General features: G+C 35.7%; 1 protein-coding gene across 2 annotated transcripts in view; it reads right to left on the bottom strand.

Moving 5' to 3' along the window:
* Window positions 1-2,804: 2,804 nt before the first annotated feature.
* Window positions 2,805-14,329, bottom strand: part of BCKDHB (branched chain keto acid dehydrogenase E1 subunit beta) — a 107,434-nt gene continuing 95,909 nt past the window's right edge. Inside the window, exons 10-11 of one of the 2 annotated variants that reach the window (XM_042816780.1) lie at window positions 6,904-7,056; window positions 2,805-3,135 (exon numbers count right to left, since the gene is read on the bottom strand). In XM_042816780.1, coding sequence (XP_042672714.1) covers window positions 6,916-7,056 — 141 coding nt within the window. In that variant the 3' untranslated portion in view covers window positions 2,805-3,135; window positions 6,904-6,915. Of the gene's footprint in view, window positions 3,136-3,823; window positions 5,380-6,903; window positions 7,057-14,329 lie in introns of those variants that run through there. The other variant, XM_042816770.1, reaches the window with a different exon arrangement.

Below are 14,329 nucleotides of genomic sequence, written 5' to 3'. Positions count from 1 at the left end.
TCATTGCGCCAAGACTCCTGGGTACCATGGTGAAAATATGCTACCATGTAATCCTCTTCTAAAAACACACAGTTACACCAAGAACACTTCAAGTGATTAAAATCATTTTCTTATTACTTGGTGCAATGCTTATTACTGCAAAGTTTTCACGGCACTGCAGTCTTAGCTGCATGAATGGAGACAAGCGTACATGTCTTTCTAGTCAGTAAATCTGTGGTCCCATGAAGGCTCTGTATGTCTTTCTTGAATTTCAGCCTGCTGTCTCAGGACCCAACACTGAACTACATACAGAAATTATTTATTTCTAGCAATTAATATTGAATGAGCAGGATTTGACAGATTTCTAAGGTTCTGTATAAAGAGAAAGGAGCAGCAACAAGGTTTGTCTTTAGAAGGAGACAGTCATAGCAAAACTACCAGTAGGGTATTCAGGGTAAACTGGACAGTATTTCGTCTCATATCTTTTGCATGATATAATTAATCTAATTAAGAAACCTTAGCAGCAAAGAAAAAGAAAAAAAACCAACAACCACGAATCGACTTTGGTTTACATTAGTGAGGAATTTAATGAGACAGTTATTTGTATGTATCAGCATACACCTTCCTTTCCAATTAGAGCCATAAATTATTTTTCCACAACACTCTTTCAACAGCAGCACCTGTGAGGTTACACGAGTGCACACTGCCATCTAGGCAGGTTTGTGGGAACAGCACAGTACCTTCGAATACGAACCGTCTTTGCCTGGAAAAAAGATTCTGTTATCAAAAAAAAGTGGTGGAAAGAGGAACAATTTTTATATGATTAAAAAATGACGCATCACAATTGGCCAAAAACACAAAAAATACTCTTCAAACAGTGTAGTGTTCTGCACTGAGAAAATATTTTCTGCGTGTTTATTGAGAAATACATTGTTTCTGCATTTCCATATATGTAAGTTAATTTTAAACTCTGCAATACATTAGAAAATGCTTGTAGTGACAAAAAATACAAATACAAGGCATATAGTATTAAGGCTATTAAAGAGAGCACATTTTAATTTGGCACTACTGTATCTATCTTATATGTTTTAAAATGCAGTAACAGCACATTTAAAGAAGACAGTTAATAAAAAATCTATTCATTTTCTACAAAGAGAAATTTTAAAATTTGTTTTTCTTCATAAAAATGAAACATTTACCATCACATGGGACAAAATATGAAATACAGAATGCACCCATTGTATTTAAAATAACTAACAAATTCTATGCACAGCATTTACAGAAGACTTACAGGCAGAAGACATTTAGAGAAGACTTGACTAATAATGTAAGTTTGAGCAGAAATACTAATTAACCAATTACTTTTCGGCTGTGTTATGACAAAATGCCTTCCTCCTCCTTCCCCTCCTGTAAGATAATGTGGGCAACAAACTATGAATGCAGAATCTTAGACAACATGGCAGCAGGACCTGAAGCATTATAATTAAGCACCTTCCATTGGTAAATATCTTTTGAACCTGGATCTTTGAACTGAGTTCTACTGGAAAGCAAGCATCAGCCCATCTCAGAAACAACAAAGCAGACAACAAGGATTGCTCTTGAGGTTTGGGAGAGTGTGATGAAAGTTGCCTGGTAGCCCCATGAAGCTGCTTTGAGATGTGGGCACAAGCATAACACTCCTGAGAGTGCTGGTCCAAAAGCCAAGTTTCTCCTGGATTTCAGTGGATCTGCTCCAATCCCCCAGATAATCAGAATGGATGATGGACAGGCAAGGGGAGAGAATATCCACTGACATTCAGAGTGAAGTTAACTCTCTTGAGCTTCACCTTTGGTGTGTTTCAACCACCATCCTGGGGATTGCCCTGAACAAAAACAAAAGATGTTCCTCTTTCTCCCCAGAGGAACTCCCCTAATTAGAGACGAGATTTTATTTGGCTACTGGCAAACTTCTTCCCACCTTCTCACCCCTCTACTCCTTCTCTCCAAAACAAAGAAGCAATATGTTATTACACATAGATTCATTTGACAGAGATAATAGATTAGAAAAGTGAGAAAATCTGTTACCAAAGGAATTCACTAACAGGCTGTGAAACTACTGTGCCAGATCTGCTGCCTTTTCAGCAGTCCTGGAATGTAGGACAAGAGAGGACAAGTCTCATAGCAAGCATCTTTGCTCTGTCCTTAGCACGTCACACAGAAAAAAAAGGATACTATCAAAAACTTGACAAACCTCCACTGATCTCAGAAGCTCTCATCCTGGAAGGTTGGAATTCTTTTCGTACGTTGTGACGTTCAGTGCTGTTTATATCAGTAGGAAAAAAGCATTCTGGTTTAATTTTATTGTATAGTCTTTTTGGTAATTCTGCATTTCTATGCCCTCACCGACAGAAAATGTTACGTGCAGTGTCTCCTCTCCCACCACCAGCATGAATCTTGCAGTGTATCAGCACGTTTTTAAAAAAATCTCTCACCTGCAAACATATTCCACTTCCAGAAGAAAAATATCAAAGACAGATATTGCACTGGGGTGAACCAATGGAGCTTCTCAACTAGAGCAATGATGCATCACAATCTCTCCTCCCTACTCAAGAAAAAATGGAGTTCTCATTTCCTTTGTAGGAAGGAAAATTGGTATCTGGGGCCATTTTACATATGAAGTACAGTCAGCTGAAAGGCAGCTCACCAAACAGGTTAAAGGGGGTCTTAGTCACACCAGAGGCACCAGCTGGTCTGGTTGTCCAAGGTTTATTTTGTTGAAAATACAGTCAAAATTCCAATAGATTCTTTGAGATTTTCCAAAACAATGACAAAACCAAGAGACCACGTCTGTATAATATGTTTTATTGAATAAAATCCTGCTTCTAATATTTACACAATTAAGTTTAGAGATGTAACCCTGTGAACCACTGCAATGTGTAACATTCATAAAACATCTGGAATATCTTTAAATACATCTGACACTACTTATTATAGCAATCACCTGTCCATCACCAATTTCATAATTAACGAGGATTTGAACTTCCTGAATAACAGCCAAGATAAATACTAATAAGTTGAGTTCAGAGAAAACAGTCTGCTATGTGAATTCCAAAATCATTTTTAGTAAGTGCCAACAGTTTTGAAGACTTCTGTACTTTCCTGTTTTTCCTCTCAGCTCTGCAGAAGAAGATAACAAAATAAATTATTTATCGTAAGGCAGAAAGTAATATCCACAATTTAAACACCTATCATTCTTCAAGGTAATCTTCCTTTTTAAACTTATAATGCTCTCTGCTGTATATTAAAAAAAAAATCCTTTATTAGGTGTACATTTGGATTAAATCCACTTCTAACCATTGGTGAAAAGGAAGGTAAAGGTAAGTGAATGGAGATGCTTTGCATCAAGGTGCCTAACTACGCAATGTGATGTAAACACCATCAGAACATCAAAGTGTCTAAACTCCAACAGTGCACTTACTCAATGTTTTAAAAGTTTCATTACATTCTTAATGCTGCCCAAGAAGAGAGCAAAAATTAGAAATGCTGTAATTAAGTGCTGATGTCTAGTGAGAAGACAATACTAATTCCTGCCATTTATGCAATAAAGTATCTTCCATCCCACTCTAGTATGTGAATGTTAAGCTGGGAATCATGTGTGTTGTTTTTTGTTAGAGCTCTACTAGATATCCTATTAATCTGTTATTACATTGAAGAGAGGTGCTGTAAAAAACTGCAGTCAATACCTTTACTGTAGTAGATTACACAGATTCTCAGGAAGGTTTGAGTGCAAGATTAAGATACTAAGGTACAATCTAGCAAAAAGCCAGCTTAACTCATAGCACTAGTAGACCCGTGTTATCTTTTATTTGGATTGATAAATAAGACATGATTTACAGGCCATTTCCATGTGTTTTGTTTGTGGTTTTTTTTTTGTTTTTTTTTTTTTTGGTCATCCAGCATTATTTGGTCATCCAAACATAATCAGTCAGAAATGCTGTGATGTATTCAAGCCTGTGGAGGATGTTTATCCTATGGATTACAGACAGTGTAGTACGAGAGGCAGGCTGTCTAGCCTACAACATTTGGGATTCTGTGTTGAAAAAGAACTGGTTATTAGTCTCAAGTTATGTATGTATGTATGTATTGTCCAGTCTCTTCCTTTTATTCAACAAATGGGGATAAGAGTGATAATTTTTCTGTGCTTCAACATTTATGAGGTACTGCCTAAGAACAGGTGTAATAATAATTATCTGCAGAGAACAGGTACTAAACTATCTATCTCACAGGTCTCTTGCTGTTTCCCAGCACAAGTTAGTGGCTGAGAAAGGACAAGTATTGCTGCCACTTGCAAGCCTCTCCCAGCTGTAGCACTGGTTCTCAGCAAAAGACATTTGGTGCTGACAACACCTCAAACACGTGCTCGAAAAGCAAAATAAATGCAAAACACCTTCCTTCATTCACAGCATCTTTAAACCTTTAATAACCATGCTTAAACTTTGTAATACAACAAAACAACAATGAAAAAACCTCCATAATGAAGTTAACAGTTTGATAACTTGATAATTTTAGAGGCTAAATTTGTAATGGAAACATTATCACCTTACATAAGCACACAAACTCTCAGGAAGGTCATCTGTTAACAGCTATAGAATCCATTTAAAAATAAATCAGAACACACAAACATGGTAGATAAAGCTGCAAAGGTAAAAGAAAACCACCTGGCAATTTTCTACAGCTCCCCTCAATATATTTGTGTTCAAGAGCATGTTTTATACACTTTGTTGTCTGCTTTCCTCTGTTTCTTCTTCTCTTTCTTCTCTTCTTTTTTGCTTTCCCAAATGAGTGGCAGACACCAGTACCCAGAAACAGTACAACCATCTTAATCTCACCGCCTCTTCTCTCTTTATCTTTTTTCCCAGCTACAAAGAGTTGTCTGGAATCTAGATGCCTACCTCGAAGCTATTTGTCTTATACCTAACCTAGCTATAAATCTTAATAACTAAGAGACTGCTGAAAGATACAGATTTTGCTCTTGCCTCTGTCACTGGCAGCTATACAGTATGCATTCTCAAACTCTATCTTTGAGCAAGAAAACAATATGTAATGTATGTAATGGCAACCTCAAGACAAGCAACTATGTGCAAGTGAGGCACTGTCAACACAGGTTAAATACATTAAACTCAGATAAAAGGCAAGAATAACTGTTCTGCAAAAGACAGCATACTCTACAAAAGGGTTTACAACATTCTACTAAGAAATGCTATAGGATGTCAATAATGGGTGATTTTGGAGACATGTTGTATGGGGAACTATATTATTTTTTGGAGATGCTGCCTATGTAGTAGATTTCCCATTTTGCATACAGAAATTCAATTTTCAGCTACCGTAGGAAACAAAGATGGTGAAATGCAAAAAGTCATCCTGGAAGAAAATAAATATGCAAACGAGATTAACATTAACATTACTGACAATTTTCTCCCCTGGCCCTAAATCTAATTCACAGCTAAACTTTTGAGTAAAACTGACACAAGAGGGCGCTCCTAATATAGGGCCTACCTGAGACCCACAGCCCTCAGCATCAACAGCAACAAATTCCTTTACCTATTACAGGATCTCTTTGTTGTAAAAGAAAATCGGCCAGTTAAGGTGTCATCTGCATGGTTTTTTTCTTATTGAGACTCAATCTCAGAAGCTATTGATTTACTTAACTAAAGAAAGATCAGAACACAAGGGACGATTGAACTTTGATTATTAAATACCAAGAGTTCCACAGTAATAACACCCAATAATTTCTGAAGTTGTGGTTGGCCACTGCACAGCCAACTACTGCTGGTACGGTATTAAAATGAAATAAAAGACAAAGACAATACAGAAGTGATAAAAATAGACTACTTCATAGGCCAGGGTGCCTGAAGGCTCTGCAAATAGAAATCTCTCTGCGATCACATTAATCACAGAAGGACAGAATCACAGAATTGTAGGGGTTGGAAGGGACCTCCAGAGATCATCGAGTCCAACCCCCCTGCCAAAGCAGGTTCCCTACACCAGGTCACACAGGTAGGCATCCAGGCAGGTCTGGAACATCTCCAGAGAAGGAGACTCCACCACCTCCCTGGGCAGCCTGTTCCAGTGCTCCGTCACCTCACTGTAAAGAAGTTCTTGCGCACATTTGTGCAGAATTTCCTATGCTGCAGTTTCCGGCCGTTTCCCCTTGTCCTGTCTCCACTCACCACTGAAAAGAGTCCGGCCTCACCACTATGGCCCCCACACCTCAGATATTTATAAACCTGTATTAGATCCCCTCTCAGTCTTCTTTTCTCAAGGCTGAACAGACCCAGTTCACTCAGCCTTTCCTCATACGAGAGATGCTCCAGGCCCTTCACCATCTTTGTGCCCTCCGCTGGACTCTTTCCAAGAGATCCCTGTCTTTTTTGTACTGGGGAGCCCAGAACTGGACACAGTACTCCAGAGGAGGCCTTACCAGGGCAGAGTTATATAGAAGAATGGTTTTTTTAGAACAAATATTTTAGAACAAAGTATAAGCCTTATGGCCATATTTGGATAGAATAGTAGAACACTACAAATGCTTCCTATACTTTCACTTCCTACACTTTGTCATTCAGTGCCTGTGTCATGTTCAGTGTAAAGGACTTGTACAGGATTACAAGTCTACCCCAAATAGTGAAAAATGTAATTTAACAATACGATTTTCTTGTGAAATAATAGTCTTTAAATACAGGTGAAAATATATCTGATCTTACTTGACTTCAATGGCACTACTAAAAAATATTCAGACACTTTTCAGACTAAAGGCCCAAAGCCATTACAAGCAATTCCTGTGAAAGAAAAAATAAATGAAGGAGTGATATTTTATCCTCAAACCCTGCTATCACCCCGTTAAAACAGTTTACAAGCAAACTACCATTGCAGAACAGTATTTCTCACCTGTGTTACTGCTCAGTAGTTAATCATTTTTCGAAGGGCATCATAGCATTTCCATTTGTCTGGGATGTAGAAAGGCTCAAAGATGTGAGGGAAAGGAGTGTCATAGCCACAGACTCTTGAAATAGGAGCCTCTAAATTCAAAAAGCATTCCTCCTATTAACAGAAACAGAATAAAAGTTAGTGAGGCCATTATTTGCAGGAGTCTTGCATCACAAATTGAGGTCAAATGAACTTTGCCAGACTGACAGTCCTGGAAACTGAAACCTTCTATTTATATCACAGCATAAGTAGCCCAGACCAGAACATTGCTTCCTTTTGCCCAAAAGTCCATATTAAAATAACAACTTCTATTAATGTTATTTTCATTTGCTACATGTGTGCTGCATTAAGTTGTACTCAGGTTATACATAGTACATCTGCTATACATCCAGACAAATGCTGCCAAAAAACAAATATTTTAGGAACAAAATAGTAAGAGTTTCTTTCCTGCACCACTTTTAAACATATAGAAAATCTATGTAATCTAACAGTACATATTATTTCTTGGACAACAAACATCACATTTAAATTTCTTTGTACCTTTCTACAATTAAGACTCTGCCTGAGAAGTGCTAAGCACTCGTGGAAACCATGAATTTGAACTTGAATGCATTTCCACATCTCCAACCCCATGAGTAAAACCCATGTTTTAAACAAATAAACACAACCTTTATTCTACTCAGAGATCAGATTTGGCAATAACAGAGTTTCTTTACTCAACCGACCAGGGCACAAAATATTGCACCGCGATAATCCGAAAATAACCTGTGGGAATACATATAAACTGTTACAGTATTTAATAACTGAATATATAATAGGGTTTGAATATTGCTAGTCTCAAGTACAAGATCAAAGGCATGTAGAAACAAGAGAATGTAGTTTGTCACATCAAACTAATGTTGATGTTAGTTACTATCTCATTTTTCACCATGCCTTAGCATATCGATTTGCTTTCCAGAGCGCACAAATGAAGAAACTAAAGACATCCCTATTTCCAATGAATGTTGCCTTGCAATTCATGGTGGCCAAACTCTACTGTACAGTGCTTTATATACATCACGATATATGGCAGCACAGAAAGTATTTGTAAGACACCACGAATATAACAGTTTTTCTCCAGCTACTACTTCTGTGCATTTGAACTGGCATATTTCTTCAAAGGAAATAAAACATTCAGGTGGCTCTGAGAATTACAGTTACACTTGTCATATGCTAAGTATCTGGTCGCAAAAAAAGAAATCAGAACTTTTCAATGCGTGCAAACAAGATGATGTGCTTAATCAGTGGCATTACAATCAGAAAAATATATACAGCCAGCAAGTCCTATATGCTAATTCAAAAAATTTATAGTCTTTAGGCAAATTCCTAAACCACCTCCCCTCTTAAGATTGACAAACAAGTGACTGGCCCATCAAATAGCCTAACTTAAATTGATTTTTGTTCACAGCTGCTGCTAAAAGCCAGACTGTATGAGAAACAACTGTTCACCTGATCAAGAACAGGATGCTGCAACATCTGCTGCATAGATTTTTGTGCCAAAATCAAATTTGCACCTTTGCACCTGTGCAACCATATTGTAGAGAAACATAACTGAGAATATTAAATATATGTCACCCAGCTTTGTTTAAGGACAAAGTAGAAGACATCAACTGTACAAGCCTAAAAGCGCAAGTATAGTGTAGCATTTGAAAGAGTGATAGAAGAGCACAATTATAAATTTAGTGGATTTACTCCATACCATTTGCACATCTAACAGCTAGTACTGCTCAAAGTGCTCTTGTACTACAGAGGAATGCAAACTGAAAGCCTTCAGTAAATCTCTGCTTATTTAAGAGAGTCTACTTTAAAATCTCATGTCATCCAGGGAAAGGAGTTAGGAAAAATCTTAAAAAATTAAATGGTTTTGAAGCAAAATAGATATGGGTTTTCTGATTCAGTACAAACTTTAAAGTTCGATTTTGAAAATAGCTATGAAAAAAATCACACTTGTTTAGTATATATTAGATTCCAAAATTCAAATGAAGCAAAAAATAACTTTCTGTTAGAGAAAAATGGTCAGAAGGAAACAAGGTTATTAGTGTAATACATCCAAATTGTCCTAATTTTAAAGAGATCAGACAGAAGGAAATCACTGCTTCTGAACTGCAGAAGTAAAATTCTGGCCTCAGTTAATCGATACGACTTTTGCCAATTACCTTCATTTCCCTGAATTTCACTCAGTGCCTCTGGTAACATACACGGTTATATTCCATAAAGTCTTTTTAGTTAGAAACATTCTTTCCTTTTGACCTTTGATGCTTAACATGAATTTAGGAAGAGTTCAAAACTACTCAGGAGTACAGTTCCAACTTCTGAAATTCAGAACAATCAGTCAAATGTATCACACATGACACCACAGAAGAATCTTGTGCCTTGATTTTTAGAATAAATGTTGAAAACAAGGATTTGCAGATATTGCAGGATTCTACTTAAAACACAGTCTCTGTTACTGGGTACAGACCCACTATTTCCTTAAAGTATTGTATTCTAGCTCATGTGAAAAACTTCACCCAAGTTAATTTTAGCTTCACGCTATCATTCAATAAGGTCCTGAAGTGTGTGCTTTACTCTCTTCAGAGAAACAGGCTCTTAGGTTTGACTTTAGTGTTGCTAAATCAGTGCAAAACCATTGAAAACATGTAGAACTTGGAACGGCGGGTATTTATAGAGATATGGAATGGTACAAAAGCGATGAAAAAACAAACTCATTTTGGACATTATTGAAAGAAAGCATTACTCATCTTTCTGCATCTTATAGAGAAATGAAGCAATCTGGAATAGTTCAGAAAAAGAACTTGTAGGCATCTGGCCAGTAAGAAAATACTTAAGAGTTCATTGCTCCAGTTCTTTCTTCTGCAAAAGGGAATCTGCATCATCCTTTACATAAAGCAAACAAAGTTCCATATGCAAACACTCCTATAAGTAACAGTAAATGACGCTATTTAATGTGTAACTAAGTAAGACAGATGATTTGGAGATGATTTGGAAATAATACTAATAATTATATATCTACTTCAGTCTTTTCATTTCCATATGTTTTGGATCTAGTTCATTTTTCCCTGATCATTGACGCTGCTTAGGAAACCTTTTTTATTCTTCTCTGTAGAATATTCCTGAAGCTGAGAAAAGTTCTGTTAAAAAATCAGTTATTTCTGCAACATTTTATGTTCCTCTCCCATGCTACTCTTATTTAGCAACACTACAGATACCCAGAAGAGATGGAGAGCTTAAACAATATCACATGACTACAGAGCTGCTATCTGACAACAGTGAACTCTTTTTTCACGGAATTTAGATGTTGTGACAAATCAAAAGTCAACTTTAAAGACTAACATGATCGGATGCAGTTTCAGTATTTCTCTTGGAGTTTAGCTGCTGTGATAGAAATAAGATTACAAATAAAGTTAAGGCCCATTTCGTAAGACAAACGGTAGGAAAACTTCACGAAGGACTGCTTTTCTGCAGACAGTAATTGCAGAACTTACACCCAAGAACTCAGTGACTGCTTGCAAAGGTTTAATCCAGTTGTGAAATTTCTGTCAACTAGAATTCTGAATTTTGCATCATATCTACAGACTGTACTATAAGAAATACATATATATGTAGATGATAAAATGGCAAAATTCAGAATATATACATTCAAAGAACACTTCAGAGAAAATACTTATTACCTTAGAGATTCACTTTCTTTTCTGTTATTTTTATTTCAGATATGCCATTGTCCTGAATTTAAGTGTGGGTTCAAACAGTTAAGAAAACTTATTCAGTATCATGTTGTAGAGGAATGTTACATTTACATTAGCTATTATTTCCCCTTGCAAATTTTCAACTGTATATTATCTACTACTGTAAGAATGAAATGAATCCTATTCTAGATAAATAATAAGCTCATTTTAATATATATTTATATGTAACAAAACATAGAGATTTTCAAAAGAAGTAGTCAATAAAATATCTGTTCCATATAAGGAGGATTTATGGATACAAACTCCAAGTACGGATGAAGCCTTTCTTTGGTTTCTGATTCTAAAAATTCCCTAATTTGCACGGTTTACTTTCAAGAAGGGAAACGTCAAGCAGTGCCAGTTGTCTCCATTGTAGCACCAGTAATCGACAGCTGCAAGCACTGAACGCTGCAAATTTTAAACAGAATTTGCTTTGACAAAATATATGTTACATCCTTTTGAACAGCCACTTCCATGAGCTGCGTAAGTGCGGTACATCCAAGGGATATTTTGAAGCTATGTTTTTGTTTCAATTTTTAGAGGACGTTTTTTTTTTCCACTCGTTTAGCCTGACTCGACTTAAAATAATGCTTTTAAGTTATATATAACTTAATAACTCTTCCTGACAGCTTTAATAGTGATAGTTTTTTTTCCTCAAAGAGCACTGAGGTTATCCTTTTTATATTTAATTCCACCACAGAGCTTTCTGCTTTTTACGAGAGCACGTCGCAATGATTCTTTTATAACACAGTACAGCTTGCAATGCTTGCTTTTATTTGTTACCAGCTCTTTGAATTTACATAATTAATATCTTGAAAAACACAGATAAACAGTTCACTGCTAAAATTATTTATTTTTGGATTTCCAAATAGAAAACATCTTAATTGGAAAACAGATTGGCAATTAGAAATAAAGAAGTCCTCGAGGGAGGGGGATTTGTTTTGTATAATTTATTGGCCTGTTACCATAAAAAAGCAATAAAGCAATTAATGGCAAATATTGTCTTTAGAGGACCGAATCACATAAAACAATATTTATAGATGAAGCCCAATTTTACCACACAAAAGATAAAGCATTATAATACGAAATGCACAAGCTTAATTCCAATTAATTCCAATCCCTTATAGCCATCATCATCATACTAACATAAGAATTTACTCCAGCTATTTTTAACGAGAGTGGATCTAATTACAGTGAATATTTACTGATTTCAGAATGTTTAGAATCCAGACATACACCATAATGAAGCATTTTAACAATCTTGCTTAATCATACTTACCTCAAACTTGGAAAAAAAGGAAATAAAAAAATAGAAAGGAAGCTTTGTAAAAGACTTATTTATATCAAGAACTTTACCAGAAAAGAAAGGGACAGAGCATGTCCATTTTAAATATTGTCTTCATCAAATTATATGTATGTCATACATACAATCCAAAAGCAAGAGAAGGGAAGGGGACACAAGAGACAGGGAAGTGGTTACTGGCAACATATATTTCTTTTATATACATAACACACAAACATAAAGTAAATGTATTTCTATTTTTCCCAATAAATGCTGAAGGAATTTGAACAAAAAGTAAAATGAGGTTAATACACGTGGTAGTGACCCTGACATATTAAATGTGAGAATAAAAACATCTGCAGGTAGTAAATAAAGTATTTGCAAAACTGCTCCCCTCAGACAGGATGCAAACTGCTGGTGCTACAGACATAACTGCAATCCCATAAAATGATATTAGGTCTCTTATAGCAACTATTGGGTGGCTACATGCCAACAGCTATCTTGCAAGTCAATGCTGGGTTCTATAAGTTAAAAAAAAAGAAAAAAAGATTGAAATATTAAACAAATATTTTCTGGAAAGTCACTGTCTAGAGATTCCAATATATTAATTTTCTGTTATCCTTGATACACTGCAGATACATGTTTCCATGCTTTGTTTCTGGCATATTATTAGCTGATGAAACTAATGACAATGAAAGGATGTTTTTTATTCTTTATGTCCCTGAAAAATGTTTCTGTTGCATGTTTTTCCAGACCATTTGCAATTTCTTTATATTAAAAAATAACCAATTTACTCTGCTAAGCTCATTACTTCCATTTCACAGAAAAGAATGTGCATAATTAGCCAAGTAAAACAGATGAGGAGTATGTCGTATTCGTTGTCACTTGCACCTTTAGGAGCTGTAAATATCCAGAAAGAGGAACTGATCAGAAATTCGGGACATACTCCTTATTACGGGCTGAATTTCAACTTTTGAAATAAATCCATGTGCATTATTTTTGTGGAGTCACACCTTTTGTAGCTCATGTACTGAAATCACAGAATCACTGAGCTCCTTACAGTAAGAAAACAACGCTGCTCATGAAATATTAACTGTGAGTTTTTCAAGTTCTGCAATTTCATCAAGAAAACGTAAACTAATTTCTCCAGCTTCAATAGTTTATGGATGGTGGGAGTCACCAATGACACATTTCTTTACCTTTATTCATTTCCATCACATAGCCCTGTTACACATGGAGGACTTTCATATGGACTCAAGAATATTTCATTTCTTGTTTATCATACCACTTTTTTGACTTTCATTAGCTGCAACATCAGTTATGGAAGAAACGTCTGATGCAGGTAGATTCTCTTGCACACACAATGGTTTGAAGACTGCCTCCAAACTCCAAATTACAGCTGGTTTCACAACTGCACAGCAATAATCCTAACAAACTATATCAGTCTTGCACTGGGTTTGACTCTATTGGTCAAATTTACAACACAGTCACTCCAGGAAATGTTCATGATAATAGCAGTAACTGGAAGCTGTTGTAACCAAAGACTCAGTCAGTGAATTAGTAGTCCTGGTAGTACAAAACAATAATCACCATCATAATTCTAAGGTATTTAAAAAACAAAACAACAAAAAATCTGTTTGTATCAATTTATCCTTCCCATAAATGGAGACAAAAACAAAAAGTAATTTTAACTCCTCTCCATCCTATCATGCTTTATCCAAAAAGATTTTCCTTTAAAATTTTACACAATTTATATCTACTATGATAGACTCCAAGACCAGAATTTAAATACATTCAACTCAGAATGACAAATTGACAGAATTGAAGTTTTTCATTGAAAATTCATAACTTTATTGCTAAACAATTTTATTTTAATTTTATTTATGAGATGCAGCAACAGACACGACTCTACGAAATACACAGCACACAACAGAAAAGCTCAGGAGGATATAACAGTACTAAGATTGCTAGAATATGCTCTTGTCTCAAATGAACCCTACTAATGCCTTTTGGCAAGTAGGGGTTTCTATATTTAACTGTACTCCACCAAATGATCACTTCCTGCCTTTTCTCTACAAGTTCTAGAAATACAATTTTTTCCTATTTCTATATTTTTCACCCTATCTGAAACAATCTACAGTCTTTCCTACAAATTACAGACGCTACTTATTCTGCAGAGTAACAAACAACCTTATAGCATGGTTACCACAAATTGTATTTTCTATAATAATTTTCAAGTTTACTATTCAGAGTCTTAAAACTAGTAGTAAATGTGAATATTTTGCAGTGGGACCACATACTTTCTAAGCCTGTCTTTTAGTCCCACAGTTATAACGGTTTT

The sequence above is a fragment of the Centrocercus urophasianus genome, unplaced genomic scaffold (genome assembly GCF_019232065.1).
Source record: "Centrocercus urophasianus isolate 14NV4802_14NV808 unplaced genomic scaffold, USGS_Curo_1.0 seq_10, whole genome shotgun sequence".
Lineage (NCBI taxonomy): Eukaryota > Metazoa > Chordata > Aves > Galliformes > Phasianidae > Centrocercus > Centrocercus urophasianus.
The sequence above is the reverse complement of the archived record's forward strand: the minus strand, read 5'-3'. Positions and strand labels throughout refer to the sequence as shown.